The following is a 27,791-nucleotide window of genomic DNA, read 5'->3' on the forward strand; positions in this document are numbered from 1 at the left end:
ATCACACCACTATCACCTGTCCTCCAAGAGCATGTGGACACAAGTACACACACATACTTTTTTACAAAATTGGGCTGAAATTTCTCTTCAAATGCATCAAGTAAAATTTAACAGCTGTATATACTATTTTATGTGCATTATTTTTTGGCTGCATGATTTATGTGCACCATGTACATATCTGGTGCTTACAAGGGTCAGAAGAGGACTTCAGATCCCATGGAACTGAAGTTAATTAATAGGTGTTTGTGAACTTTCATGTGGGTGCTGGTAATCAAACCCAGGTCCTCTGACTGACTCTTTTTTTATTCAAGTCAGTGACCAAGAGCAAGCTTCCATCACAAAGAACTCTTGACTTTAGGATTTATAAAGCCAAAAAACCACAAGTACATAATACCAGGTGTAGGCTGGGAGCTAGCTCGCTCTCTCTCTCTCTCTCTCTCTCTCTCTCTCTCTCTCTCTCTCTCTCTCTCTCTCTCTCCCTCTCTCTCTCAACGTATTTGGTAGCTTTGCCTGCATATGTGTATATGTGTCCTGTGTGTGCCTAGTACTCATGGAGAAAGCATTGAATCTCTTGGAACTGGAATTACAGACAATTGTGAACATGTGGATGCTGGGAATTGAACCTGGGTCCTCTGAAAGAGCAATAAATGCCCTTAACTGCTGAGCTATTAATCCAGCCTTGACTTTTTGGTTTTGTTTTATAAGCATCATTTCAAGAAAAGAACAACACTAATCTGTTAGTCATCTTATAAGCATTTCTCACAAGGACAAACCTTCGGTTCTGCAAAGCAAAATATGGTTCGAGTGGAGAATTGTGGGGTTTGGACAACTTGACCCCTTCTGGACCACTTCATTCCCCCACTTTATTCTAGTTACTTCCAAGTCTATGGTTTTTATTAAAGGAGTAATAGTGGATTCTTAGATTCATTAGCTTAACTGAGGTACCCTTTGTTTTACAGACCATTGACAGCAGTTGATTTTGTAAGGTTTCACTCTGAGCCTTAGGAAGACAAGCAGTCATGCCCCTGCGAGGTCAATGAGTAGGCTCATGAGCCTGAGAGCCCACAACATTTTATGGTACCAGAAACTATTGGACTCATATTCTTTTTGTCTTTGGTCCAGATTGCCTCTAGGTTGTGTAGGGTTTCTTTTACTAGTTTTTAAAAAGATTTGTTTTTATGTGCATTGGCGCTCTGTCTGCATGTGTGTGCAAGAATGCCAATCCCTCTGGAACTTTATTTACGGACAGTTGTGAGCTGCCATGTGGGTGCTGGGAATTGAAGCCAGGTCTTCTAGAAGAACAGCCAGTGCTCTTAATCCTTAAGCCATCTTTCTAGCCCCTGGTTTCTTTTATAATAACTGATTGATTAGCATAGGAACAATAGGACTCTCCCAGAGCCAGGTATACGCCTTGAGAAATAAAAACTGAATCTAGACATTATTGGTTTAGGAGAGCCATTTTTGCAAGGGTGTCCACCTGGGCATGGATGTCTTTGGGAAGCTGGAGATGTTTGATAACAGCAACTATGTTGACTCATCTGTGACAAGCCTATCTCTCCTTTACCTAGGTGATGTTTAGAGCAGCTAATCCTGCCATAGTCATTTGGTGGTGAGTGGCCTGAGAGGATACATAAGACAGGTTTCTTTTGGCCTGTGTAGACATACACCGGCGTAGAAGAACATGAATAATCAGACATAATGGGAGTTAAATAAATTATCGGGCAGGCAGATCATCTTTATTCCCAGCACTCAAGAGACAAAGGCAGGCTTTTCTGAGCTCAGGGCCAGCCTGGCCTACATAGCTCCAGGTCAGCCAGGGCTACTCAGAGAAACTCTGCCTCAAAAAACCCAAATTAATTCTCTGAGGTCATATAGTGGGTATGTCCATTATCTGAGTCAATGGCAGATGCATCTTGAATTCATTAAGAACATGTAAGACTCTTGACTACCATCAGGGCAGTTTCTTCCTAAGTATAGCAAAGCTTTCACTCATCCTGAAGATTTCTACAAATACCCATAGACATTCATATCCTGCGTGAGGATGCTTCATCTCAGTGAAGTCAACCTCTCATCTCAGGTGGACCTGGGGTACTTTTCATTCCATATTGGGTTCCAACTTGACATAAGCTACTGTCATCTGAGCGGAGGGAATCTCAGTTAAACAAAGGCCTCCAGTGTATGCCTTTAATCCTAGCACTCAGGAGGCAGAGATAGGCATCTCTCTGTGAGTCTGAACCAGCCTGGTCTACAGATTGAGCTCCAAAACACCCAGGGCTATCCTGTCTCGAAAAAAATCCACCTGCCTCTGCACCATGTTTTGCTCATCTTTAAAGGTTTTTTTTGTTTTGTTTTGTTTTGAATTCAGTAATAAGAGGTCTCCTTTCTTGGTAAATCATGGCATGAACATTCAAGGGTGGCAAAGGCATACCTGCTATTTGTATAGATGTTTACCTACCTATCCCTTCCCCAGAGCAGAGGCTAGTAGAGCACAATTCTGCATTTTGGAACAACTGTCTTAGACCTCTGGATTCTGTGAAGAAGACTGCATTTATCTGTGAAGAGGTCAATGTCTGCCTTGGCAAGGGACAATCCTGGAAATCTGGCCTGGGAAAAACCATTAGGTCCTTGTAGTCATGGAGACAGACTCTCAGTTCATCAGGCATCAGTGTGGCAGAGTTGAGGCTCTGAGTGGTAGTAAAGGTGCAGTGGAGCTGACATTGTAGCAAGCTGTGATACTGATGCACACCTTTGATATCCATAGGCCATCCGCCCCCAGCAGGAGGGTCTCTGCAGCATTCGGGGCCATCAGGGTCAGATCTCGGAGAAAGGTGAGCTTATCAGCCTCTTTTAACAACATAAAGGTTGTGGTTTGTGATGGTTTAAACAGGTAATGGACCCCATAGACTCATGTTTTTGAATGTGTAGCCCATGGGGAGTAGTACTATTAAGAGGTGTGACCTTGTTGGAGGAAGTGTGTCATTGCAGGGATGGGCTTTGCTCTCAAGCTATGCCCAATATGGCAGTTTCCTTCTGCTGCCTGCAAAACTCTCAGTGACTCCAGCACCATGTCTGCCTGCTTGCCACCATGCTTCTTGCCACGACAATAATGGGGACTAAACTTCTAAACTTGTAAGCCAGCCCCAATGAAATGTTTTCCTTTATAAGAGCTATTGTGGTCATGGTGTCATCTCTTCACAGGAATAGAACCCCCAAGACATGGCTAAGGCACACATGGAGGCTATTGTGAGGTCACTGGGTCCAGATGCTTGGCTAGGTATGCCATGGGTCTCTACTAGGGTCCAGTGTCTGAGTCAAGATAGCCTTTGTAATGGACTTCAAAAATGAAAACATGGAATGGCTTAATGACATCAGATCAAGCCAAAGCTTGGGGTTAGGGCCCACATTAAATCTTGGAAAGCCCATTCCTCTACCTTTGTCTAATTGAAGAGCTGGAACCCACCATGGTTGAATAGGGGGAATGGGCTATTTTAGCAAATCCTGGAACTCATACCTGACAATATCCTCCTGCTCCCAAGAATTCACATACCTCTTCATGGTCTAAGATCCAGAGGAGAGCTGCCTTTTGAGAGGCAATGAAGGTTCTTTTACCTGGGGTGAGCTCATAGCCCAGAAAGGAGACCTCCATTTTACAAAGTTGAGGCTGTTCCTTTGAGACATTATCCCAGTGTCTGGAGTTACTTGAGTAGGTCCTTGGTATCTTCAAGCAGCTAGTGGAGTCAGAGGCCAGCTGAAGGTCATCCACGTGTTGGAGCAAAGTTGAATTAGGATAAGATACCCAGAAGTTAGTGGTTCTCAACTTGTGGATCATGACAGTTGGGGGTTGGAGAGGATGATCCTTTCACAGGGATTATATATCAAATATTCTGAATATCAGATATTTATATTATGATGCAAAGCAGTAGTGAAGTTACAGTTATGAAGTAGCAACAAAAATAATTTTATGGTTGGGGGTGTGCCACCACAACATGAGGAACTGTGTTAAAGGTTTGTAGCATTAAGAGGCTGAAAACCACTGCATTAAGTCCTTTTAGAGGGCTTCTCTGTCGCTGTCCACTCCGATCCTCGGAAAGAAACAGCGACACATGGAGCTCTTCTCGAAGCCGTTGATTCAGGAACCCTTCCGTTAAGCAAAAGCCCTCGAGCCTCTCCTCTACCACCATTAAATCTTTGTGCTTGCACCATTCAGAGCCGGCCAAGTAGGCACTCTCAATTGGATTTTGACATTCCATGTCAGATGGCCTGATGGCACGTTGCAGCGAGTCTGCACAGTATCTACTGCGAACATGGCTCTCTGGGGGTGTTCAAGGAAGTCAAGTGCTAGTGATAAAACTTGGCAGCCGTCCCAGGCGCCATTTGAACTAGCCGCCACACTCGCTTCCCACACTTCTAATAATGCCAAGGAATTTCTAAACCCTTGGGGTAATCATGTCCAGACCAACTGGCTCATCTGGCCAGACAATGGATCTGTCTACTCAAAAGCAAGTATGAGCTGGCTCACTGCTGCCAGGGTAATGGAGAAGGTGGTTTCCTCTAGGTACAGGACCTGATGGTCTGTTGGGAGGAAGGCCAAGCAGAGTCCACAGCTTAGGGAGAGTTGGATTCTCTCAATATGATTATTTATGTACCAGAGAGCCTGGATCAACAGGGCTGTGGACTGACAAGAAGGATGTGTCCCAGGCCACCTGCATGGGAGTGAGGACGTCTGACTCTAACAACCTTGATATGAAGAGCAATCCCTAAACCTAGCCTTTGACTCATAGAATACTGTCAGACACAATCTGATCATTGTGGCTGTAGCCAAGAGACTTACCATGACAAGTAGGTGGTGGGCTGCCAGGCTCAGAAGGTTTGTTCCTTCCTATAAACTTGACAGAACTGTTGTAGATCCTAAAGCAAGTTCTTGGGATCAGGGGTTGCTCCCATTATGGGCTCTAGAAAGGCTAGGAGATATTTTTCAGACATAGGAAAGTTGAGTTCAAAAGCAGGTACAAATGAGATTTAAGTCTCCAGAGGTGTAAAGGTGATGGAGATGTTCAATTCTCATAGGTGTTGTAATCTTAGTATGGGCAAAGCACCGCAGGACTGCCATGAAGGAGTGATCAAATGTCTGTGAAACATATTGTCACTAGAGTGGGGTGATAGTCCTTGACCACACTATTGACCTCCTAAACTGGCATCTTTGTTTGCAACTGGTCTGTGAGTTCTTAAAACAGACATCTACCCTAGTAACCACTAGAAACTAGTAGGTGGCCCCCCACTAATGCTATCCAATAGCTCTCAGAGAGTAGAGCCCAACCTGTCATTTTGATTCACTGTTAATTTTCCCTGCAGCCCAGAAGTACCTTCTTTGGCTTGGAACCTCCAGGAAATTCATTTCTCTGGATGTTCTTTTATTTACAATAAGCATGCTGGTCCTTTTCTAATGGAGGGAGGCCTCTCCATTTTCACCAATTTTTGCGTTACAGACTTGACATGGTCAGTTGAAGGGACAGGTCTAGCTGACTGGAGTGTGGCCATCAAGTTATTGGCCTGTCAGTTAATGGCTTAGTCTGTGGCCTGGGCATCCTATTCTTGTCTTCACATGTCACAATCATTAAAGTCCTTTTGGGCTACTTCTAGGAGCTATAAAATACTCAAGCCTACAAAGCACCTGAGTCTTTGGGGCTTTTTTCTAATGTTAGGAGAAGATTCAGGAACAAAAGTCAAATGTAAATAAATCCCTAGCATTTTCTGGGTATAAAAGGCCAAAAGGGAAGGTCCCAAAGACTCAGGCAGACATTCAATGATCACCTCAGGGTTGCTCTGGCTCTTAGAGAACACCAGTGGTCTTTCCAATTTTTTGTTTGTTTTGGCTTTAAAAAACAGAGTATCGCTGTGTACCCATGGTTGTCCAAGAACTTACTATATAGACAAGACTGGATTTAAACTCAAGAGATGCACCTGCCTTCTTCCTCTCTAGAGTTGGGATTAAAGGTGGGTACCACTACACCCAGCTTTTTACTGTCTGTATCTGTTTTGTTGTTTGACATGGTCTCACATAGTTCTGCCTCTATCTACCAATGACTTATATAGACATACTATACAATTAAGCAGTTACAACAAACTTAGCTAATTTGATTAAGGCATTTTTGTTAAAAAGAAAACAGTTTACTAGATGGTGGTGGCATACACATTTATCCCAGCATTTAGGAGGCAGAGGCAATGGTATCTTGAGTTTGAAGCCAGCCTGGTCTATAGACTAAGTTCAAGGACAGCCAGGGCTACACAGAGAAACCCTGTCTCAAAAATACAAAGAAACAACAAAAAAAATTGTTGCTAATTTGAATTTAGTCCTGAGTTGGGCTACTAATAACGGAAGTAATGGTAAATTACGAATCTAGAAGGGTACAACTACGAGATGTCACAATTGTTTGGTATCCTCAAAAAATATTTAGGTTGAAATTTTATATGATTTCACCTTTTCTTAGTTTTTTTTTTTTTCTTTCAAGAAAGGGTCTCACTATGTAGTTCTGGCTGTCCTGGAACTCTATGTAGACCAGACTGGCTTTAAACTCACAGAGATTCACCTGCCTCTACCTCCTGAGTGCTGGGATTAAAAGCATGCACCATCATACATGGCAAAGTTTTGTTTTGTTTTTAGAAAGCTGTATGCTTTATTTGTCTGTGCAATGATACTCCTGTTTCTACTTCCTAAGTGCTCAGATGGAATGAAAAATTCTGAAAGAAAAGATGTAGAATCAACATCAATTTAAAAAACTTTTATGGGGCCGGGCGGTGGTGGCTCATGCCTTTAATCCCAGTACTTGGGAGGCAGAGGCAGGCAGATTTCTGAGTTCGAGAGTTCGAGGCCAGCCTGGTCTACAGAGTGAGTTCCAGGACAGCCAGGGCTACTCAGAGAAACCCTGTCTCGAAAAACCAAACCAAAAAAAAGAAACAAACAAAAAAAAACTTTTATGGGACTGGAGACATGGCTCAGTGGTTAAGAGCATATACTCCTCTTGTAGAGGACCTGAGTTTGATTCTTAGCACCTACGTCAGGTAGCTCACAAATGCCTGTAACTCCAGGTAATCTGATACCTCTCAGATCTCTTCCTGTGTGCGTGTGTGTGCGCGCGTGTGTGTGTGTGTGTGTGTGTGCGCGCGCGCATATACCACTCCCCCCCACACACACAAATAAGTAGAAATTAAAAGAGAGAAAAAAGAGAATGTTTCTTTGTTGAGAAAGAAAATTATGAAGGGAGGGGAGGAGGGAGGGAATTTTGGTCAGCTATGGTACCAGAAGCCTTTAATCCTAGACACTCCAGAGACAGGTAGATCTTTAAGTTTGAGGCCAGCTTTGTCTACACACAATGAATTCCAGGCCAGCTAGGGCTACATAGTAAGGCACACCTTGAGAGAGAGAGTGGGAGGAGGAGGGTGCAAAGAAGGAAGAAAGAGAAGAGGGGGAGACGGAGAGAATGAAAATAAATAAGTTTTGGTCTTGTGTGATAGGGCCAAGGTTTACCCATCTTGTGTCTGCTGCAGCCAGGTAAGGTCTGACTTAAGAGCTTACCCTGGCCTCCCCTGCCTCCCAGACTTATAAACTTATATACATCTGTAGCTGCCAACCAATGCATGTGTTTTGCCTTTAAAAGCTTCCATGCAGAAGCCAGGTATGGTGGCACATGCCTTTAATTCCAGCACTTGGGAGGCAGAGACAAGTGTATCTGAGTTCAAGTCCAGTGTAGTCTACAGAGTGAATTCTAGGACAGCCAGGACTACTACACGGAAAAACTCTGTTTCAATTGATCAATTGATCAATTGATAGATAGATCAACAGACAGATATGGTGGGGAGGAAGGGGATGGGGAGGGGAGGGGAGAGAGGGGAGAGAGCAAGCAAGCTTGCTTCCTGCAGAAAGCAGTTGGAGTTGCTCTCTGAGAACTGTTTCTCTGCTGGTCTACAGAGTGAATTCCAGAGTGTAGCCAGAGCTATATAGAGAAACCCTAAAACAAACAAGTAAGCAAGCAAACAAGCAAGCAAACTCCACGGAAGGTAGTTGGGGTAGCTCTTTGAAAACTGTCTCTGAGCATTTGATGGCTGGCTTAAGACTCTCAAACGCGGATCTGTTTTTAATGAGTACTGGAGCTTGGGGTCTCTGCCCCGTTACAGCTCAGTTTGTAATGACTGCCTGCTATGCAAGAGGCCTTAGGTTAAATTCTAGATTCAAAACCAAATAAATATATACAATTTAAGTTATCTAGCCCTTAATAAATGCTTCCCTCAGATTACTTGTATTATTTTAAAAACATAGATTAATTTAAGGTTTTTAGTTTGTCTTAAAATATTAAGATATTTTCCCTAATAAATCCAAAAGTATATCACACACACACACACACACACACACACACACACAGTAAATTTCTATAGATTATTGCCCACATTTAAAACTAGTCTTCCTGTAGGGTGGTGGTGCATGTCTTTAATCCAAGCACTGGGGAGGTACAGGCAGGTGAACTCTTGAGTGTGAGGCCAGCCTGGTCTGCAGAGTGAGTTCCAGGACAGCCAGGGCTACACAAAGAAACCCTGATTCAAAAACTCAAAAAATAAATTAAAAATCCTTAAGTCCTCCTAACAGGTATAGAAATTTAAGGGACTAAAAATCCCTTGGGGAACCATAAGAATAGTTTCAAATTCAACAATCTCTGGACACAGTGGCATAAGCATATATATCAGTACTTGGAAGGTAGAAGCAATATCAGTAGTTGAAGGTTAGCTTCAGGTAACCCAGATCATGTTTTGAACCAGCCAGGTTCTGACCCTGTCTTTACAACTGCGACTCCAAAACAAAAGTAAAACCAGACTGTGGGGGCCAGGAAAAACTGAAATCATTTTCAAGAATTTTGCTACAGAAAGGCTTGCCACACAAGGATTAAGACCTTGGAGTTCATGCTGGGCTGTTAAGAAGTTTGAGATCACCAGGAAAGGACCACAGACTCAATCCAGATTATAATTAGATACATTTATTAAAACTGCTAGCTGGGTGGCAGTCTTAAAGTCAAATCAAAGGCATACCACTGAAAGGAGAGGTTGAGGGAAGGATTTTTATAGGCAAAAACCACAATTACTTAATTTTTCGGTGGAATTTGCAGCTATATGAGAAACTCCCCCTGCATACAACAAGTTACAAGTTACAAAAGCCTGAGCCAGCAGCTAATCATTTCACAAGTTACGCCATTTTGGGGGAAGGAAACAGGTTGTCTGGAGCTTATCTTTCAAGAATTTAAGTCAGGGGACAAAGCCTACTAAAATCAGAAATGGGTTCAGGATGGAGCGTCCTTAGCCACTGCAACCCCACTGGCTCTCCATCTTCTGACTCCAGTCCCTGAGTTGTGCTGAGCACAGGCTGTTACCAAGCCTGCAGGGCTCTCATTTTAGCAGAGGTGGTTCTACTTTAATGTACATCAGTCAACAATGTAAAATGTGGGGTTGATTGGGATGCCAATGAATAGTAAAAGACTGGGCCCGGCTGTGGCTGGAAAAAGAGAGGTAAGCCATGGGGACCAAGAAAAAAGGAGACTGGTACCAAGCAGAAGCCTCCGCTCATTCCTTTGCCCTTACAGCTGAAGTTTTTCTGAGCCATATCTATATTTCCCATAAACTCATGAGTTCTTGGCATAGAAACGTTTTTCACCTAAGGCAGCACAACAAATGTACTTCCTTCACAATTAAAATCTAGTCCTCCATGGTTCTGTGAAACCATCTCTGCTAAGGAAACCACTTGTTCAAGTTGCCTGATGGAGCTCTTTAGGTGCTGAGTCTTGGTCTACTTAATTACTGAGTATTTTAAAATTCTGGTCTTAAATAACTAGGGCTGACACTCCCAAGGCGATTCTTGCTCTCAGGAGGAGAAGTTTAACTATATAGCTGAGACTGCTATTCTCTTTATTCTAACAGACCCTGCTGGACCTCACAGTGGGAATATCCTTTATATGTAGGCAAGTTTTCTACCCTTCTCTCCAGTATACATGTCTACTTGGGAGAGGATATAGGCTTGAATACAGAGATTTCCTTCCTGGGGCCAAAATTGAAGGTGTTCAGCTGTTACATATCTAGCAAGCTCAAATATACAGGCCCAGCATGTCCTTAATAGGCATTAGAGGTACATTCTAATATGCTCAGAGCAGTTGATGTATAAATGAATACTCAGGTTTTGCTATAATGTGAAGCTGGCTAATTACAAATTGAAGAGATTAACCTTTTGGAAATCTCCCAGGGTGAGTCTAGTTTCTTCATTTTACTATTTAAATTTTCCAGTTGGGATAATAGAGAGATTGATCCCTATCTCTACATAAAAGAGAGGTCTGGACCTTGATAAAACCAATAATCTCTTCCAAGGCTGGGGTGTGTATGATTTATCCAATTATGCAATAACTTCAAGTCTTGAGCTCAAGGGAATCACTAGGGGATAAAACTTGTAGGTGTGTTCTGGAGTAGGACTGAAGCTATCTATTACTGCAGCCCCTTGACCATGACTGTGGATAGATTCACCACCATGGGTGAAATGGCCTGAGGAGTTAGGATAGAGAAAGGATACACCCCAATCCCTGGTTGAGGCAACCAGCTCCTTTCAGGACCTATGGGATTGGCTCTGTAGTGTGGAACCTTTTTCTGTATAGTGAATTCTACACCAGGACTGTTTCCATAATTCTTAAATTTAAGTACAAATCCCCAGGTCCGGCCAGTAAGCCAGTATTTGGCACTCAATTCATTCCAAGTCACAATCTTTAAAGTAAAGGGATTACAGGTCCCAGGTCTGCAATCCCGGGAAGGATATATCCGTTGAATGGAGATGTATGGGTCTTTATGTCCACCCTGGTCAGACTCAGTCTCGCAACCTGGGCTGGAGCAGTGATAATCCTTTTCCCATCTGTGACAGTGTGTAGGCCCGTCAGCCGGGCATGCGTAAAATGGTGAAGACCAAAAGGATATTTCCTGCATTTTGGTCCCACACCCTGGGTGAACTGGACTATAAATTCCCCATTCAGCCATAAGTTCATTGTTATCAAAGAAATCACACAGGTCGAATTTAAACACAGGTTGGGAGTTGACATTCTGGAAAAGACCTATTATTTTCCTATCTGAGGTTCGAGACAGCTCCCAATCCCAGGCTTCCACATTGTTAGCTGGCTGGGAGTAACCTATCAAGATTCCCCAAATCAGTGCCAGTCTGAGTTCAAGGTATACATGAGCCACACCTTTAGAGGGCATTGGGAACATTGCATTACCCTCCAGCTGTCACCTTTCTCCTGGCTGGTTGTATATGCCTTCAGATGGAAGTGGTAGATCCAAGCTGCAGTCCCTGCTACCTTGATGGCTCTTGGCGTTGTTGGGATCACAGGATATGGTCCCTCAAAGGAAGGTTCCAGAGTCTTGCTAGGTAAGTGGCAAGTCTCCAAGTTGAAACCTGTGTGCTGTTCAGTCAAGGGTAGCACAAGTGGTGGGCATAACAGACGACTCTGGATTCTCTAGTTGTCTGCTGCAGTGCCTGTAAGGACTTGAAGGAATGATTAGACATTTCAATAATCTGTGGCCTTCCCTTGACCAGAACAGTAGATGTGGCTGGCCAAACATTTCAAATGGTGTCAACCTGTCCTGGCAGGGGGAACACCTGACCCTAAAAAGAATGGCAGTTTTGCCATTTTTGGCCCAGAATTTAATGTTTAACTGTTCTGTTAGTTCTCTCTACCTGTCCCGAACTCTATGATCTCCAACATGTTCCTAGGGTTTTAGCTCATAACCATCTATGAGATCTGGTGCCCTCTTCTGGCCAAGAGTGGGCTGAGTCCATCCATGTCATTAATCCAAAAAATGTCCTATAGGCTTCCCTACAAGCCGATTGTATTGATGGAGGTATTTCCTCAACTGAGATCTCCTCCTCCCAGATGACTCTACCTTGCATCAAGTTGGAAACTATGAAACTAACTGTCTTAGCCAATGTTCTATTTCTGTTAAGAGACACTATGACCAGTACAACTCTTATAAGGGAAAACATTTAATTGAAGTTTGCTTACAGTTTCAGAGGGCTATTAGTTCATCATCATGGCAGGAAGTAGGGCAGCATCCAGGCAGATGTGGTGCTGGAGAAGTAACACATCCAGATCCACAGGCAGCAGGAAGAGAGAGACACTGGCCTGGCTTGAGCCTGTGAAACCTCAAAGCTCACCTACAGTGACACACTTCCTCCAACAAGGCTATACCTCTCAATCATTCCTAATAGTGCTGCTCCCCACTGATCCATCAACTAAACGTGTCCCAAGGGGCTGGCTCAGGGGTTAAGAACACTGACTGCTCTTTCAGAGGTCCTGAGTTCAATTCCCAGCAACCACATGGTGGCTCACAACTACCTTTTTTTTTTTTTTTTTTGTGATTTTTCGAGACAGGGTTTCTCTGTGTAGCCCTGGGTGTCCTGGAACTCACTCTGTAGACCAGGCTGGCCTCGAACTCAGAAATCCGCCTGCCTCTGCCTCCCAAGTGCTGGGATTAAAGGCGTGCACCACCACCACCTGGCGCTCACAACCATCTTTAATGAGATCTGCTGCCTTCTTCTGGTGTGTCTGAAGACAGCAACAGTGTACTCATACATAAAATAAATCTTAAAAAAAAAAAAAAAGCGTTCCAAATGTGAGGCGATATTTGAGGAGGTTGATATGGGTTATTGCACTAGTTGGTGTGGTAGTTGGATGAGAATGGCCATTCTTATGCTGGGCCCTCCACCCATATTTTCTTTTCCTTAGCTCTCTTCTCTTCTAATCCACAATTAAAGATTTCTTGATGGCCCTGCTTTGGCTCTATATTTCTCATCTATTTCCACAGCTGTAACCATCCCTATAAAGATGATGTCTTAAGCTTTCTTTCTTTCTCAGAAACATCTTTCTCTGCATCCCAGAATTACTTAGATATAGCACTGGAACTTTAAACTTGAAATAGTGAAAAAGAATATTTTTTAAAATTGTTTCTTAATTGCATTTTCTTGTGTGTGTATGTGTTCATGTGGGCACACCTGTGCCATGGCTCATGAGCCAGAGCTCACATGTGGAAATCAGAGGGCAACTTGCAAGGGTCTGATTTCTCTTTCCGTGATGTGGAATCAAACTCAGGTTACTGGTTTGATGGCAGGTATCTGTACCTGCTGAGACCTCCCACCAAAGAATTCATTCCAATAGCGCTTCCAAATCTGTTCCTTTTTCTTCATTTTTAAATCCTATTAATAATTAGTATTGCCCTTTTGTCCAGTAAATCATGCTCAGGAATTTGTGGATTATCTAGGTTTCCATGTATCTCCAAGGTTTTGTTTTGAGATGGTTTCATATAGTGTAGACTGGCCTTAAACACGCCAGGTAGCTAAGGCTTACTTTGAAATTCCTAATTCTATAATTCTGAATTAGGGACGTGTGCCACCAAACCCACACTGCAAACTATTATTCATCAAATTGAGGGATGAAGAGAAAAGACTTAAAAATAATTTTAATTGTCTTAGAAGTACTCAATACTGAGAAAGGAAATACAAGGGCAGCAAGTTGAGGTAAGCATATGAGTTCATGGTAAACCTTGGTGAATATGAGGTGCAAAAATTCAAATATTGATTACCCAGATGAATATGTGAATGAGAGGACTATAAACTTCTATCAAATACCTATTGAGAGAGAACAAATCACCCCGCAGTGGCAGCTAAAATGAACAAAGGCTTACTCGGTTTTTATAAGAAAGCTAGGAGCAGCATAGCTGGATGGTTCTGACTTGGAGTCTCTCATGTGTCTGCAAAGGCTTTACTTCATGCATGTGGTGACTGGCTGGTTGCCAGAGTCGCCTCGCAGTGTATCAGCTGGCTTCCCTCTCTCTAGGGCCACCTTACGAATGAGTGATTGAGAGGGAGTTGTAAAGATTAAAAATGACATGCATGAATGATAGTAATCATAAATCTAATTTCAGAAATGACACTGAGATGAGAGTACTGCTCTATAGCTCAGAGTGGCCTAGAACTCACTGCAATCCTTCTGTTAGAGGCCCCTCACTCAGTACGGGGATTGTAAGTACCACGCTGTGCTTGGCGGCCTAACACATTTCCAATACACTATTAGAAAGAACCAAGTCACTAAATCAGCTCACACTGAAGGAGGTTTGTAGGGGGTGTGTGTGTTGAAGCTCTATTACTTGAAAGTAAGAATATCAAAGAGTTCTAGATCTTTCACTTTGCAAAACCACAACCAGACCAACTTTCCTAAAGGGAAAGTCATCACTTTTCCTTTGCTACTAGTACTTTTTATTTCTTTCACGTGTAACTGCAGTTTGATAACTAGTTGCTTTGTCAGTTTTAAAAGCCTCATATCCTATCTCTTCAGTTTGCAATTTTTTGGCTCTAGTCACTGTTTCCAGTCACCTCCAGGATCTATCATCTGAATTCATGTAATTTCCTTGGCCCAAAAGCCTGGTGTTTGGGGCCGGAGAGATGGAGTTAAGAGCACTGCTTGCTCTCCCAGAAGACTATGGTTTGGTTTGCAGCATCCACATGGTGGTTTCCAACCATCTGCAATTCCAGTTCTAGGAGGATCGAGCACTCTCTCCTGGCCTCCAGCAGCACTCTCCACATGTGGTCCACAGATATGTATGCTAGTAAAACATCCATACACATAAAATAATAAATCTCTTAAAACAAACCACCACCACCAGCAACAACAAGTCCTAATCCCAGCACTTGGGAGACAGAGGCAGGCAGGTTTCTGTGAGCTTAAGGTCAGCCTGGTCCTCAAAGAGAGATCCAGGACAGCCAGGGCTGTTACACAGAGAAACTCTGTCTCGAAAAACCAAAAAAAGTCTGGTTTTCAAACTTGAATACAGGCAAGAGAACACCTAAGACCACCAATGCTCTTTGGAGTGTGTTAGGAAGCCTGCATACTTCAAGCCCAATGTAGCAACTCATTGCAATATGCTAAAAGTCAATCTTATACTAGATTCGAAAAGAGACAAGTAGAAGCAGGTGCCAATGACTTCTCTAAAAATGTATTCTACACGTTAAATTAAGACATGGGTCTCATCAGACACAAGTAGAGCGTGATTCTTTCGTACAAGGGGGCACTTTTGGAAAACAACTGACTATGGTGATCATTTTATTCCCACACAGCTGCTGAGGGAAGCCTGTCATTATCCTTAAGATCTACCTAAAAGTTCCTAAATAAATTATGTAACAGTGCCGATACAAGTTGGGGGACAAGCGACTCTCTCACTCTTGTAAATCTAGCGTCTGAGACGTGGGGAAGGAGGCTCACTCAGGTAATCCTGGGCTATATAGGAAGATCTTGACTTAAGTGGGGGCGTATTGGTGGATGCTTTTAATCCTAGCACCCTGAAACCTGAAACAGGAGGATCTCAGTGAGTTCGAGGTCAGACTGGTCTACATAGAGAATTCCAGAACAGCCAGAACTGCCATAATAGAGTCCCTGTCTCGATAATAGTGAACCTGTCACGAACCAAACAAAAATAAAAACTGGTGGTACCATTCAGAGCTCCGTGTACTGACTGAGAACAACCTCAAATACTCGGTATGAGGCAAGGTCAGCACAGTGGGTATGCCTGGCAACCACAAGTCATTTAAGATGTTCTGGCGTATTCCCCTATGCGTTCGTGCTCAGGTCTTACCTGGGACGAAGCTCCTGAGACCGACTCATTTTTTCGTTTCTCGCGCAGCATCACGCGCCTAATGTTGGCAGTTCCTCTTTATTTCATGGGAATACCATCAATTTGGGGAAACCGACACCTGAAGCCATAGCAGAGTGTGAAGCCGCGGCTTCCCGCACTTCAGAAGACAGCACGGGACTGAGGACAAGTCTCTAGTCTCTCCTTGGGGCGCTCTCTCGGTGTTCTCAGGAGAAGAGCGACAGGGTTTGCGAGGCCTGGCGCCTTAGAAAGAGCCGGACACAAGAGAGACGTTTATACTGGAATAACTCTGGGAACAGCCTATGTCCTCAACACCAACTACTCCAGAGGGCGGGACCGGCATCGAATTCCACGCCTTACAGGAAGTGACGTAAGTAACCACCGCAGCATTACCCTCTGCTTCCGGTTCCGGGCCTTCGGGTTGCGCGTACGCATGCATTCAGACTCCTGAGTTCCACACGAGGCGACATGAAGGTTTCAGAACCCGACTCTCCCCGTGCCTCGGCTGCTACGGCGACCACCACCGAGGTGCAAGCGGCCGCGACCGCTCTTGTACAGCTGGACAGAGAGCAGGCGAGTGGCTTTTGGGGACAACGACTCGGAAGCAGGGTGGTTAGGACCCGCGTGAGGCGCAGGGTGTAGGGCGAGAGGCCTGGAAATCAAGTGGGCCCGCGACTGCGTGACTCCCCGGAGCTCGAGGCAGGCTCTGAAAACGCACCCCAGTGGGCTTGCTTTTCTCACACTTATGGCCTGTTTGCCTCCTTTTGAAAATGGGCTTCTGCGCTCCGTTCTGCAGCATTACAGTACGTGCACAAAGTGATTTTAGTGCCGAGCACATGACGCTCAATAAATGCTCCCCGCACTATGCGCTTTTCCTGATTGTTTCCTTTCTCGTAGAGGGCAGGAGAAGCTTCCGAATAGCCCTTTCTCTTATGTAGAAAAGACAATTTGTAAACAGATTCTGGAAGCATGTACTTAGATGTTTTAGACGGATTTTTAGATTGCACAGGGTACAAATTGTAAGATCCTAATATGCTGATGAAATTTGCCCAGTAAAAAGAGGAGCGCCAGGCTTAACGCGCACACCTTTAATCCCAGCACGCGGGAGAGAGGCAGACGAATCTTTTAAATTTGACGCCAGCCTGGACCACATATTTCAGGACAGCCAGAGCTATACAGGAAAACCCTCTCTTGTAACGCCCCCTGCCCCGGCTCCCAAAGGACCAAAGGAAACAAATATGTCTGTGTGGGAGCAATTAACGTAGATTGAGAAAACTAATTTATTTCTCTGTCTCTGCAGATTAGAAAGGCGGTGGAAGTTCTGTTTGATAACTCGAAATCCAAAAAAAACAATAATGAATTGCTGTTGAATGGGAGCGAAAATTTATTTTTAATGGTGATATTATGGAAAATTCCAAAGAAAGAACTTCGAGTCAGAGTGTAAGTTCTTATCTGTTGAGAGTTGTTTGGTTGGTTTTTTTTTTTGTTTGTTTGTTTATTTGTTTTGGTTTGGGCTGGTTTGTTGATACTAAGGCTTGCTTGGCCCCAAACTCACAGTAATAGATCTGCCTTTTCCTCTTAAGTGCTGAGGTTAAAGGTGCCCACCTTTTAATTTTTAAAAATCACTTAGAATGTCAGTGTCTAGTGTAAGAATGTGGGCCACATGTGTCCAGTGCTTTCAGAAGCCAAAAGAGGGTTTCAGATCACCTGGACTGCAGAGATGAGGTTTGGAGCAGCCAATTGTAGGTACAGGTAACAAAATCAAATCTCCCAGGAAAGCAGCAAATGCTCTTAACTGCTGAATGTATTCGATCCTGCATTTGGTCTCTGTAACGCAATATTTTCTTTTTTAGAGCCAGAAGTAGCAGGGGCAGGCAGATCTCTTGAGTTTGAAGCCAGCCTTGTTTTCAGAGCTAGTTCTAAGATAGCCAGTGCCACCCAGAGAAACCATGTCATGGAAATAAATAAATAAAAATATTTTTAAAGAGCATTTAGTTGTGTTTGTCTGTCTGGAGGGTGAGGTGCACACACATGGAAGTCAGTATCATTTCTCTCCTACCATGTTGGTCCTGGAGTTTGGACTCTGGTTGTTAGGCCTGGCATTGAGCATGTGTTTTCACCCACTGAGTCACCTGGCCTGCCTGTAGTATGTACCGTGTGGTGTGTTCTTGTTAGCTCTCTTGGGCCAACAATGACTTTCAGCGAGGATAAGCATGTGCTGTGGCTAATCCATAATGTGTTTCTGGAATAACACTTTGCTCTGTGTTTGTCATGTTTTACAGGTCTTTGCCTCATAGCATTCTCTCAGAATCCTCAGATGTGTGTCTGTTCACTAAAGATGAATGTGAGTCACCTGAACAGACAGAAGGCTTCTATAAAAAGCTTTTGAAAAAACATGGAGTTAACACTATCTCTCAGGTAGGTGGTTTGCTGATGCATTGAAGTCCTTTCAAAGACTTAACAGAAATGAAGTATGATACACTGCTGTAATCTTTTAGGTCTATTTTCTCTGTAATCAGAAAAAGGTTATGAAATTTCTTGGAGCTAGAGTTACGGGTGGTTGTGAGCTGCCTGAACGGTGCAGGAGGTAAAGCCCAGTTCCTCCAAAGGAGCATCAAGTGCTCTTAACTGCCCAGCCATCTCCAGCCCATTTCTCCTTTTAATGTAAATGTCACTGCTTTCGATTGGCTGTATGTCCTTTTGCTTTTGCTGAAGGTGCTATTTTGATTGGTGCCTGAAAAGCTAAATGCACGTCAGATTTCATATCTTTTTTTTGGGGGGGGGGGGGGTTGAGACAGGGTTTCTCTGTGTAGCCCTGGCTGTCCAGGAACTCACTCTGTAGACCAGGCTGGCCTCGAACTCAGAGATCCGCCTGCCTCTGCCTCCCGAGTGCTGGGATTAAAGGCGTGCACCACCACCGCCCGGCTCGTATCTTATTTTTAATTGTCTTGAGCACAGTGCCTAAGGGAGAATGGAGTTCCCTGCAGCTGGAGTCGCAGAAGGTTGTTTCCATGTGTTTTCTGTGAGAGCAGTCAGAGCTCTGAACCACTGAGCCATCCGTAGTCCCACTGCAGATTGTTTAAAAACCTAATTTTTTGTGTGTTTGTAGAGCATGTTTCCATGTGTTTTCTGTGAGAGCAGTCAGAGCTCTGAACCACTGAGCCATCCGTAGTCCCACTGCAGATTGTTTAAAAACCTAATTTTTTGTGTGTTTGTAGAGCATCACGTGTCTGGCTCTGGCTCGTGATTCTTTATCTTTGTACTCTGTTTCTTTATATTTTTCCTAGTAATAGGAATTGAATCCAAAACCTTACCCAGGCTAGACCAATACACCAAACTGTAGTGTAAACCAGGCTGTCCTCCAATTCAGAACTTCTTTCAAGCTGGGATTTAAGGTGTACACTTCTACACCAGGTACTGTTACCAGACTCCAACATCCTTGCTTTTTAAAAAAATGTCTGGGTGTATTATAAGTACCCTTGTAGACCAGAAGAGAGTCTTGGATTCCCTGGACCTGGAGAGAAGTACACATGGCCACGAGCTACTGTGTGGGTGGTGGAATCAAACCCCCAGGTTTCTGTAAGAGCAGCTAATGCTTTTAACCACTAAGCTGTCTCTGCAGCTCATTTTTGTTTGAGATAGCATCTTGTTCAATTGCCTCAACTGCCCTCAAAGTTAGCATTCCCCAACCTGAGATTCCAAGAACAGGTTATGTCATGTACTTCAGTGCCCCACTGACATTGGGTTTAGCTGCTTAGGAATTCATTAATCTGAGAGGGGCATGGCTTTAGGACCAGTCTGAATAGGAAGTGTTAAACATTTCTCCTCCTGTTTTAGATGCTTAACATTTTATGGTTTCGATCTTGTCTCTGTGTTCTAGATTATCCCTTTTAAAACGTTAAAAACAGAATATAAAGCCTATGAAGCCAAGCTCCGCCTCCTGGGCAGCTTTGACATCTTTATTACTGATGAAAGAATTCGACGGCATTTGCCCACACACATAGGAAGGCATTTCTATCAGAGGAAGAAGTGAGTTTATTTGCAGTGACTGGACTTGAATGCTATGGCGTTTTCTGTGTCTCCTGTGTTCTGTTCTGATGCCTGTGTTTTTATAGAGTTCCAGTATCTGTAAATCTCCTGGCAAAGAATCTGTCCAAAGAGATCGATCGAGGGATCACAGGGACCGTCTTAAACATCTCTAAGCGTGGTTCTTGCAGGTAACAAGGAACATTTATATGAGGTTTCTTTAAACTTTACATGTCAAGGTTTTTGGATCCTGTTTTCCCCCATAAAGAATCATGTTACTAAAACTAGGACTGTATTAAAGCCTAAAATGTTTTTTTGTTGTTGTTCTCTTTTTTTTTTAAAGTCTTCTGGGGGAAAAAGTTTAGGAGTAATTTTAATCCCCCATTAATGAGTTCATTGTCTTTGAATTGTCTTTGTTGTCTTGTTTTTCTGGAGAGGTGAACAAATGTATTCACCCTGGGTAGGGCAGGAACCATAGACTGAGGATGTGATTGTACAGATCTTTCTTGATGAACAGAGAGTTTATTGTGCTGACATAGAGTGGCATATGTGGTGTTACTTACAGAAACATGTCTGACCTGTGATGTAAGCAGCTGTGTCATGAAGGGCCTCCCTTGGCATGGGGTTGTCATGAAAACTGTACCACTGGAGTTCTGTTGCAGTTGCTGGCAACTCCATGGAAAGTGTCTGGTGCTTAGATAGCCTTGAGGAGGAGCTTTTTCAGTGTTGTACCTGCTCAAACCTGCTGTCTCCCCCTTGTTGAGGAATGTTTCAGCTGAAAGGAAGTAGCTACATGTTGATTCCTTCAGTTCGTTCTTACCCAGGATCCTGAACTAGGTAGAGCCTTACACCTAAGCTAAGGAAAAGACGTTTGAAGTCAACCAGATGGTTCAGGTTTATGGCACCTGTCCACCAAGCATGACAACCTGAATTTGGTTCCCAGGACTGTCACTAGTAGGAGAGAACCAGTACTTGTAAATTGTTCTATGACAATCACACAAAACACACATTAGATAAATAAAAAGAAGACGGGAGAGACAACTCATCTATTTTTCAGAGAATCCAGCATTACAAACAGAGGATAACAATTGCTTTCCAACCTTAAGTGGTCAGAGATGGGGCAGTGTGTGGGTCCAGGCTTAGCGTAACAAGCAATGTATATAGATTCCCATTGCATGCTGCTTGCAGGAGGGAAGCCCCTTGGTTGGTTTCAGTTAAATAACTAAGAGGAGTTGTCGTTGGTCCTGGCCTCCTACCCCTTCCTCAGTTACAGGCTGTTGTCAAAGAAGGTTAGAGATATCAAATATAACGGCTCACATTATCCCACCACAAGAGAACCTGAGCTAAGAGGTGCTCTAGTTTGAGGGTAGCCTGTACTGCATGGTGAGTTCAAATTTCTTTGATTATTTCTATTCTCTTTGCCTGGCACAATGGCTTCCTGTCTTGTTTCTTCCTCTTTTCTTCACTTGGGCAAACACCTTCATACACATGCACATACAGAGTAGACAGCCAGCCAGTGTCTGACTAAAGAAAAAGAGCTGGAAAAGAATCTCTCTGCTACCCAGTTGACACTCCATAAAGTGCTACCACGGTGAGCCTCTGGCGAGGGAGTCAGGGACCCAGTGCTACAGGAGCCCTGCTGGGCTTCCTATTCATTTCCTATTCCCCGCCTCTTAGCTGCAGAGATACTTTGGTCTTTGCTAAAATAAGTTATCCATGAGGGACAAGAAGTTTTTACTTCAGAAGGACTCAGCTGAATAGGACGTGCAAACTATGAGGTGTCAATGGCTTTGTTGGGGTGATTGTGCACAAAACAGCTTGGAGGTCAACATGTAGGTTTTCCTGTTTTGTCTTACCTTATTATTATTCTGTATTTAGTGTAGGTATCAGAAGGCAGTTTTCAGGGTCAGTTCTCTTTTTACACTGAAGCCACTGGGATTGAACTCTGTGGCTTTAGCTCAGGTTGTCAGGCTTCTGTGGGAAGTGCCTTCACTTGCAGAGCCATCTTGTGGTCCAACCCCTGGGTGTGTGTTTCTTTCAGCATGGTGATGTTTTACTTCGGGGAGTGGAGTTTTAAAATACAAAAGTTAAAGATTAAAAACTTGATTGCTTTATTAAATTCTAGTACAGTCCGTGTTGGTCACACTGGAATGGAGACTCAGCACATTGTTGACAACATCCTGGCTGTCTCAGAAACGCTTTCAGAAAGATTGCCGGAGGTATAGTATGGCAAGTGCGTGAGTCTGGCTTCCATTCTAAAAAAGCCGAGCATGTGTAGATGACATCATTTCTTTGTTTTAGAGATGGCAGAGTGTGAAACTCTTGTTCCTGAAAACTGAGAAGTCGGTTTCTCTTCCCATCTTTTCCTCATTTGTCACATCTCAGGATGAAAACATCGATTCCTTCCGTAGTGTGAAGAAACAAGTTAGTATAAAAGTTTTAATATTGAGTGGGGCTTAAAATGTGTATCCAAGAGAGATCACAGCAAGTTCAGAGCTGACTTAAGCTATAAGACTGTTTCAAATAAATTAATGCTATAACTGAAGGTATAGATAGCTCAGTGGTAAGGCATATGCTTAATGTATGGGTTCAATCTTAAGGGGAATGGATGTTGAGGCTTATTTTATGTGCCTTGGTGTTTTGACTGCACGTATGTTTATGAACGTCAGAACTGGAATTGGGAGTTGTGAGCCGCCGTGTTGGCACTGAGACTTGAACCTGGGTTCTCTGAAAAAGCAGATGGCTTAACCGCTGAGCTGTCTCTCCAGCCCCAACGAACTCACCTTAATGTTGGGAGCTAGACGACACTGAATGTCTTCCCCTGATGCTATCCGTCTTCATTTTGGAAACAAGATCTTTCGGTGGAGGTCACTGATTGGCTGGACTAGCTGGCCAAGAGCTCCAGGGTTCTTGTATGCACTCACCCACCCATAATTAAGATTGCAGATGCCAGTCATTGTGCCCATCTTTCTGTGTGAGTGGCATGTTTGTGTGTAAACCCTTGGCCAGCTGAGTCCTCTTCCCAGCCCCTAACTTAGTTTTGATGTATCTTAGTACTACAGGTGCTGTTTCCAAATCAGAATGGTGGATGGTGACATGGAGATGAATAACTGATTGGAGTAGTGGTTTGAATTCTCTTTGGCCATGTTAATCGTCTCTACTGAACTTTTCATTTCTGTGTTTTGTCTTATGTCTTTATTTCTAGGAGTTACATACTGTCTTAGTGTCATTGCTGTGAAGAGAGACTGCAGCAACTCTTAGAGCATTTATGTGGGGCTTGCTGACAGTTTCAGAGGTTAAATGATTGGCAGGGAATATGACAACATGCAGGTAGACATGGTGCTGGAGAGTAACTGAGAGTTCCACATCGATATACAGGCAGCAGGCATACTTCCTCCAACAAGGCCTCTGCCTCCTGAGTGGTGCCTCACCATCCCCTGGCTGATTGGTCCTTTCTTTTTCTTTTTCTTTTTTTTTTTTTTTTTTTTTTTTTTGGTTTTTCGAGACAGGGTTTCTCTGCATAGTCCTGGCTGTCCTGGAACTCACTCTGTAGACCAGGCTGGCCTCGAACTCAGAAATCCGCCTGTCTCTGCCTCCCAAGTGCTGGGATTAAAGGCGTGCGCCACCACCGCCCGGCCCTTTCTTTTTCTTTTTCTTTTTTTTTTTTCTTTTTTTTTTTTTCTTTTGGTTGTGTTTTAAATAGGGTCATAGACTCTGTAGGCCAGGCTGGCCTTGAATTCAAACTCACTTTGCCCGTCTCTAGAGTGCATGCTGGGATTGAAGGCATGTACCACCCACCATGCCCGGGTTTACATCCAGCTGTTTGTAGTAAGTGCAGTTGTAACACAAACAGCAAATGTTTCTGTGACAGCTTGTCTCTGTCCATAATCAGCTCATGTTTTATCTCAGTGTAACAAGTTATCTCACACTGAAGAGATTGAGAACCCAGTAGTTGCTGAGCCCACTAGCCTGTGTGCTTCAACATCCCCAACCTGGTGACTGAGACCTAAGGGATTTTTGGAGAACTGCTGGTGCTCATAGCAGCATCTGGGTGTAGATGGGTTTTCCTACTTTGTGGTTCTTCCTTTTCTCATCTTTATCCTCCCAGCTTCACCCCATCATTAGGTAGAGAAAGAGGGGGTGGGGGCGTGAGGGGGGAGATAGCTCCCTGATTTTCATTTCTTTCCTTTTGTTTCTTCTCTGAGCATAATAACAAACCACAACCAACCTCCCTAAATAATCACCCCTCATCATTGCCCTAGCTTTTTATGTCCTCTGAGAAGTTTGCAGAATTCCAAATGATGTGCAGTCAAAGAAACTTAATCTGCAGCTAGCAAAGCCATACCTCTGCTAGAGCATGAAGCAAATCATAGTCGGCTGCTGCAGAGAGTCGGAAGCAGCCACGTGCAACACCAGGGAGTAAGATGAAAGCATGTTGAAGGTTGTTGTTTCTTTGGAGACAGGGTTTCTCAGCCTGCTGGTCCTAGAGTCACTCTGTACAACAGGCTAACCTCATATTCACAAGAACCTACCCACTTCTCCCTCCCAGAGTTTTGGGATTAAAGGTGTGTGCCACCACTTCCAGCTTCCTTGTGTTTTTTAAAAATTACTGCAACTGGATATATCAAGTCAGAACCAAAAGGGAAAGCCTGTTGAGTGAAAGGCATTCTGATAACCTTTCTTCCCTTCCACCATGCTCCTTTTTATCTGGGCAGCATCTCAGGATGTACTGCCTAGATTTAGAATAGGATTCCCCTCGGTCTTTTTTTTTTTTTTTTTTTTTTTTTGGTTTTCAAGACAGGATTTCTCTGTGTAGCCCTGGCTGTCCTGGAACTCACTCTGTAGTCCAGGCTGGCCTCGAACTCAGAAATCTGCCTGCCTCTGCCTCCCAAGTGCTGGAATTAAAGGCGTGCGCCACCACTGCCCGGCTCCCAGCATTCATTAAAGGAGTCCATCCAATTTCTCAGTTGAGAGAGGCTCCCTGTTCAAGTTGGACCATCCCAACTCTCAGTCACTGCAGTTGACAGTCTATAAAGAAACAATTAAAGGTACAGGAATGATTGACAGTTTACTATGAGGCAGGAACTGTGAAAGTGCTCTGAATGTACAACCACCCCATCGCACTTTGATAACTGGGGGTTCGAGCCTGTTAGGCTCTGGGTAAAAGTGTTTGCCATGGTAAGTATGGTGTCTGATCATGAGCCAGTCCTGGAGAAGTAGAGAAAGATGGATCCCTGGTGCTCTCTGGTGAATCAGCTTAGTGTACCCAATCATCAAGCCCAAGATCCTATAAAAGGCCCTGTCTTCCAGTGGGTGGCCCCTGGAGAATGCCCTAAGTTGACCTAGGGTGTGAACATACATTTGCTCTTACACAAAAGACAGGTGCATCAGTGATGAATGAAACCAAAATTGGGCTTGGTGATCAAGGGCTCTGCTTCCAGCTTATATTTATTCTGGAGTGTAGCCCCTAATGAGGAAAGTATTCCATAGACTAGTAATGTAGGCACAAGGGCTTAATTTCTTTTGGCCTTAACTTCTACCTCTCAGTTGCATGTGTACATAATCTTCATGGTGGGTATTGAGTACAAGGGCCTTGGACACAGTAGACATATGCTATGACACTAAACTAAACCCACAATTCTTTCTTTTAGTTTGAGACAGAATCTAAGTTTTAAACTTCAATAACTAGCTTAAATTGGCCTTTGAGATTGCTGTCCTCCTGCCTCAGCCTTCCGTGTAGTTAAGATTGCAAGTATGTATTAACATGCTGACAGTACAGTTTCAGCTACACTGTGTGTGTGCTCGTGCGTGCATGTGTATATATGTATCCAAGTCAAAGTAGAAAGCCAGGTAACTGGAGCATGTAATTATAGCATGTGGCAGGCAGGTAGGAGAGGGTTAAGTTTAAGGCAAGCCAGCCTGAGCTATAGATTGAAATGCTTCTCACCCTCCAAACAAATAGACTTCAGTGTAACTATCTGGAAGTGGAGTATTTTTGTGTGGTTCAAGGATGTTTCAGGGAGCTTGTAAATGCTCAGCCTCGGCTTCTAAACCTGTACTACCTGTTTTCTATGGATGGTTCCTACTAAAATTTTATCTGGTGTTCTGGTAGGGACTAAAGAAAAAAAGGAAGTATGAAAACACAAAGTTGAAGAAGGAAAGCAAAATGTTAAAGAAGAAGTCCAAGAAGGCTGCATCTCTTTCAACTCAAGGTGGGTTAGTTAGTGCTCCAGCGAAGGGCCCAGGAACTCAGAAGAAAAAGACCAGCAAGACAAGCACACAGCTGAAAGTTACAGAGGAGTATGAAGAAACAATTCCACAACTGGTACCAATAGGAGAAACTCCAGATAAAGAAAATGTGAAGGTATTTTTATTGATACTAGTAGCTGCTGTGCTTCAGGCAAAAGGTGCTAGGTGATGCCAGGTGGGGTCTCCCGCCTTTACTCCAGCACTTGTGACCCAGAGGACAGCCAGGGCTACACAAAAAGAAACACTGTCTTAGGAAGAAAAGAAAAAGTAAAAATGCTAAGTGATTTTAAAAAAAGTTTAGAGTTAATTCCAGGAACCAGGAAAGCTGATGAAGGCAAATACTGGTCTACTTTAGCATCTTGAATAATCTGAAAGGCCTGTGCTACTTTACAATAGGGCATCTTCTAAAAGTGTATCTCATGTGTAGATGTTCACAAAGTGTCAGTCCATGTGACCTCTCAGTGTTCCTGGATATCAGCACTGAATGTGTCTTCTGCCAGCACAATACAGCATAGTGGTATAATGTTTCTGGTATTGAAGTAGTATACTCTAAAGACTACACATTTGTCTGTAATCTCAGGCTGAGGCAGGTGCATTATCAGTTTGAACCCAGGCTGGTCTACATGATGAGTTCCAGCCATGTCTGGTGCTGGAAAGAGCCCCTCATTTTACCCCGCCGAAGCACACACAGGGCTGCAATCGCAGCAGTGGCTGCTTACATCTGTTTGTTAGATGCTGCTCTTTATTGTTCTGGAATTAACTTTCTCTCTTTCTTTTTTTAAGATGCAAGAAAATGTCACAGGGAAAAAATCTCCAAAATCGAAATCTGGTCCAAATACACCTCAGGGTAAGAAAAGGAAGGCCCAACCAGCTACAGAGACTCCAGAAGCCTCAGATCCTGGGACCTCTGGGAAGAAGCAAAAAAAAGATATTCAGGAATTCAGAAAGCCAGAGGCCAAGTCCTTCTCTACTCCCAGGAAATCTGGAAAGAAAGCTTTCAACACACCCAGAGACAAACAACCCCAGGCAGCCCACTCAAACTAGAAATAGTGCACTGGCATGGAGGACATCAGAGTTAACCTTCTAGAGCTTTTCAAGAATACTTAGACAGGGTGTGGTGGCACACACTCACACACTGGAATGCAGAGATAGGTAGATGTGTGTGAGTTTGAGGCCAGGCTAGTTGTCTACAAAAGTTGGGTCACCTGGGATAAACCAAGATTTAATATTTAAAGGCCAGATTTAAGTCCTGGGCTTGCTGGTATAACACTTTGCCAGCATGTACAAGATCCTGGCTTCAGTACCCAGAACTGTCCCCCCCCCAAAAAAAAACAACCCAGCCAACAAAGGTACTCTGCTGCTGATTCCATCACAGCCTTTTTCAACAAAGAGTCCTGGACTTAAACAGTTTTTGAGAAGTTTCTGTGGGTGCCTCTGAATTTAATATTTCTGTTGTAGAAACTAGGGGGTTTGAGGCACAAAAATATTTTTAAATTGTTCAGTGTATTTGCTGATGTTTGTTTTTTTGTTTTGTTTTGTTTTTTTAATTAAACTATTACATCCCCTTCTGGGTAAATTCACTGTGTTCTTGGTGTTTCACATCTCACCTAACTAATTTTGAAGACATGTAGGAAACTCTAGGGTTGGAGACATAGTTCAGGTGGTCCTACTGTTCAGAGGACTCACGTTCAATTCCTAGGACCATCATGATGGCTCTCAGTTTTAACTCCAATTCCAGGGGTTTGAGGCGAAATGGTGCACATATTTGGACAGACAAAATACCCCAACAACAACAATCAGCT

At 43.6% G+C, this 27,791-nt stretch overlaps 1 protein-coding gene and 1 long non-coding RNA gene across 2 annotated transcripts; one reads left to right on the forward strand and one right to left on the reverse strand.

Moving 5' to 3' along the window:
* Positions 1-9,001: 9,001 nt before the first annotated feature.
* On the reverse strand, positions 9,002-16,035 carry LOC114630236. Its single transcript, XR_003712791.1, has 2 exons — positions 15,697-16,035; positions 9,002-11,557 (listed from the first exon to the last, which is right to left on the reverse strand). It is a non-coding gene; the product is annotated as an uncharacterized LOC114630236 (long non-coding RNA).
* A 102-nt stretch (positions 16,036-16,137) lies between these two features.
* Rsl1d1 (ribosomal L1 domain containing 1) lies at positions 16,138-27,565 on the forward strand. The gene is made up of 9 exons (XM_028778340.1): positions 16,138-16,287; positions 17,015-17,154; positions 17,997-18,132; positions 19,595-19,743; positions 19,830-19,931; positions 21,866-21,959; positions 22,042-22,164; positions 25,853-26,104; positions 26,773-27,565. The coding sequence occupies exons 1-9, from the start codon at positions 16,183-16,185 to the stop codon at positions 27,031-27,033; spliced, it is 1,362 nt and encodes a 453-aa protein (XP_028634173.1). The 5' UTR covers positions 16,138-16,182; the 3' UTR covers positions 27,034-27,565.
* The last annotated feature ends 226 nt before the right edge of the window (positions 27,566-27,791 follow it).

Source organism: Grammomys surdaster, unplaced genomic scaffold (genome assembly GCF_004785775.1).
Source record: "Grammomys surdaster isolate TR1022 unplaced genomic scaffold, NIH_TR_1.0 334, whole genome shotgun sequence".
NCBI lineage: Eukaryota > Metazoa > Chordata > Mammalia > Rodentia > Muridae > Grammomys > Grammomys surdaster.

What these genes read in the sequence shown, in the direction of transcription:
- Rsl1d1 (XM_028778340.1), top strand. Translation starts at nt 16,183, where the DNA reads ATGAAGGTTTCAGAACCCGACTCTCCCCGTGCCTCGGCTGCTACGGCG. An exon ending in TTTCAGAAAGATTGCCGGAG is followed by an intron (nt 21,960 to 22,041) that starts GTATAGTATGGC and finishes TCTTTGTTTTAG; the next exon opens with AGATGGCAGAGTGTGAAACT. An exon ending in TCCGTAGTGTGAAGAAACAA is followed by an intron (nt 22,165 to 25,852) that starts GTTAGTATAAAA and finishes GTGTTCTGGTAG; the next exon opens with GGACTAAAGAAAAAAAGGAA.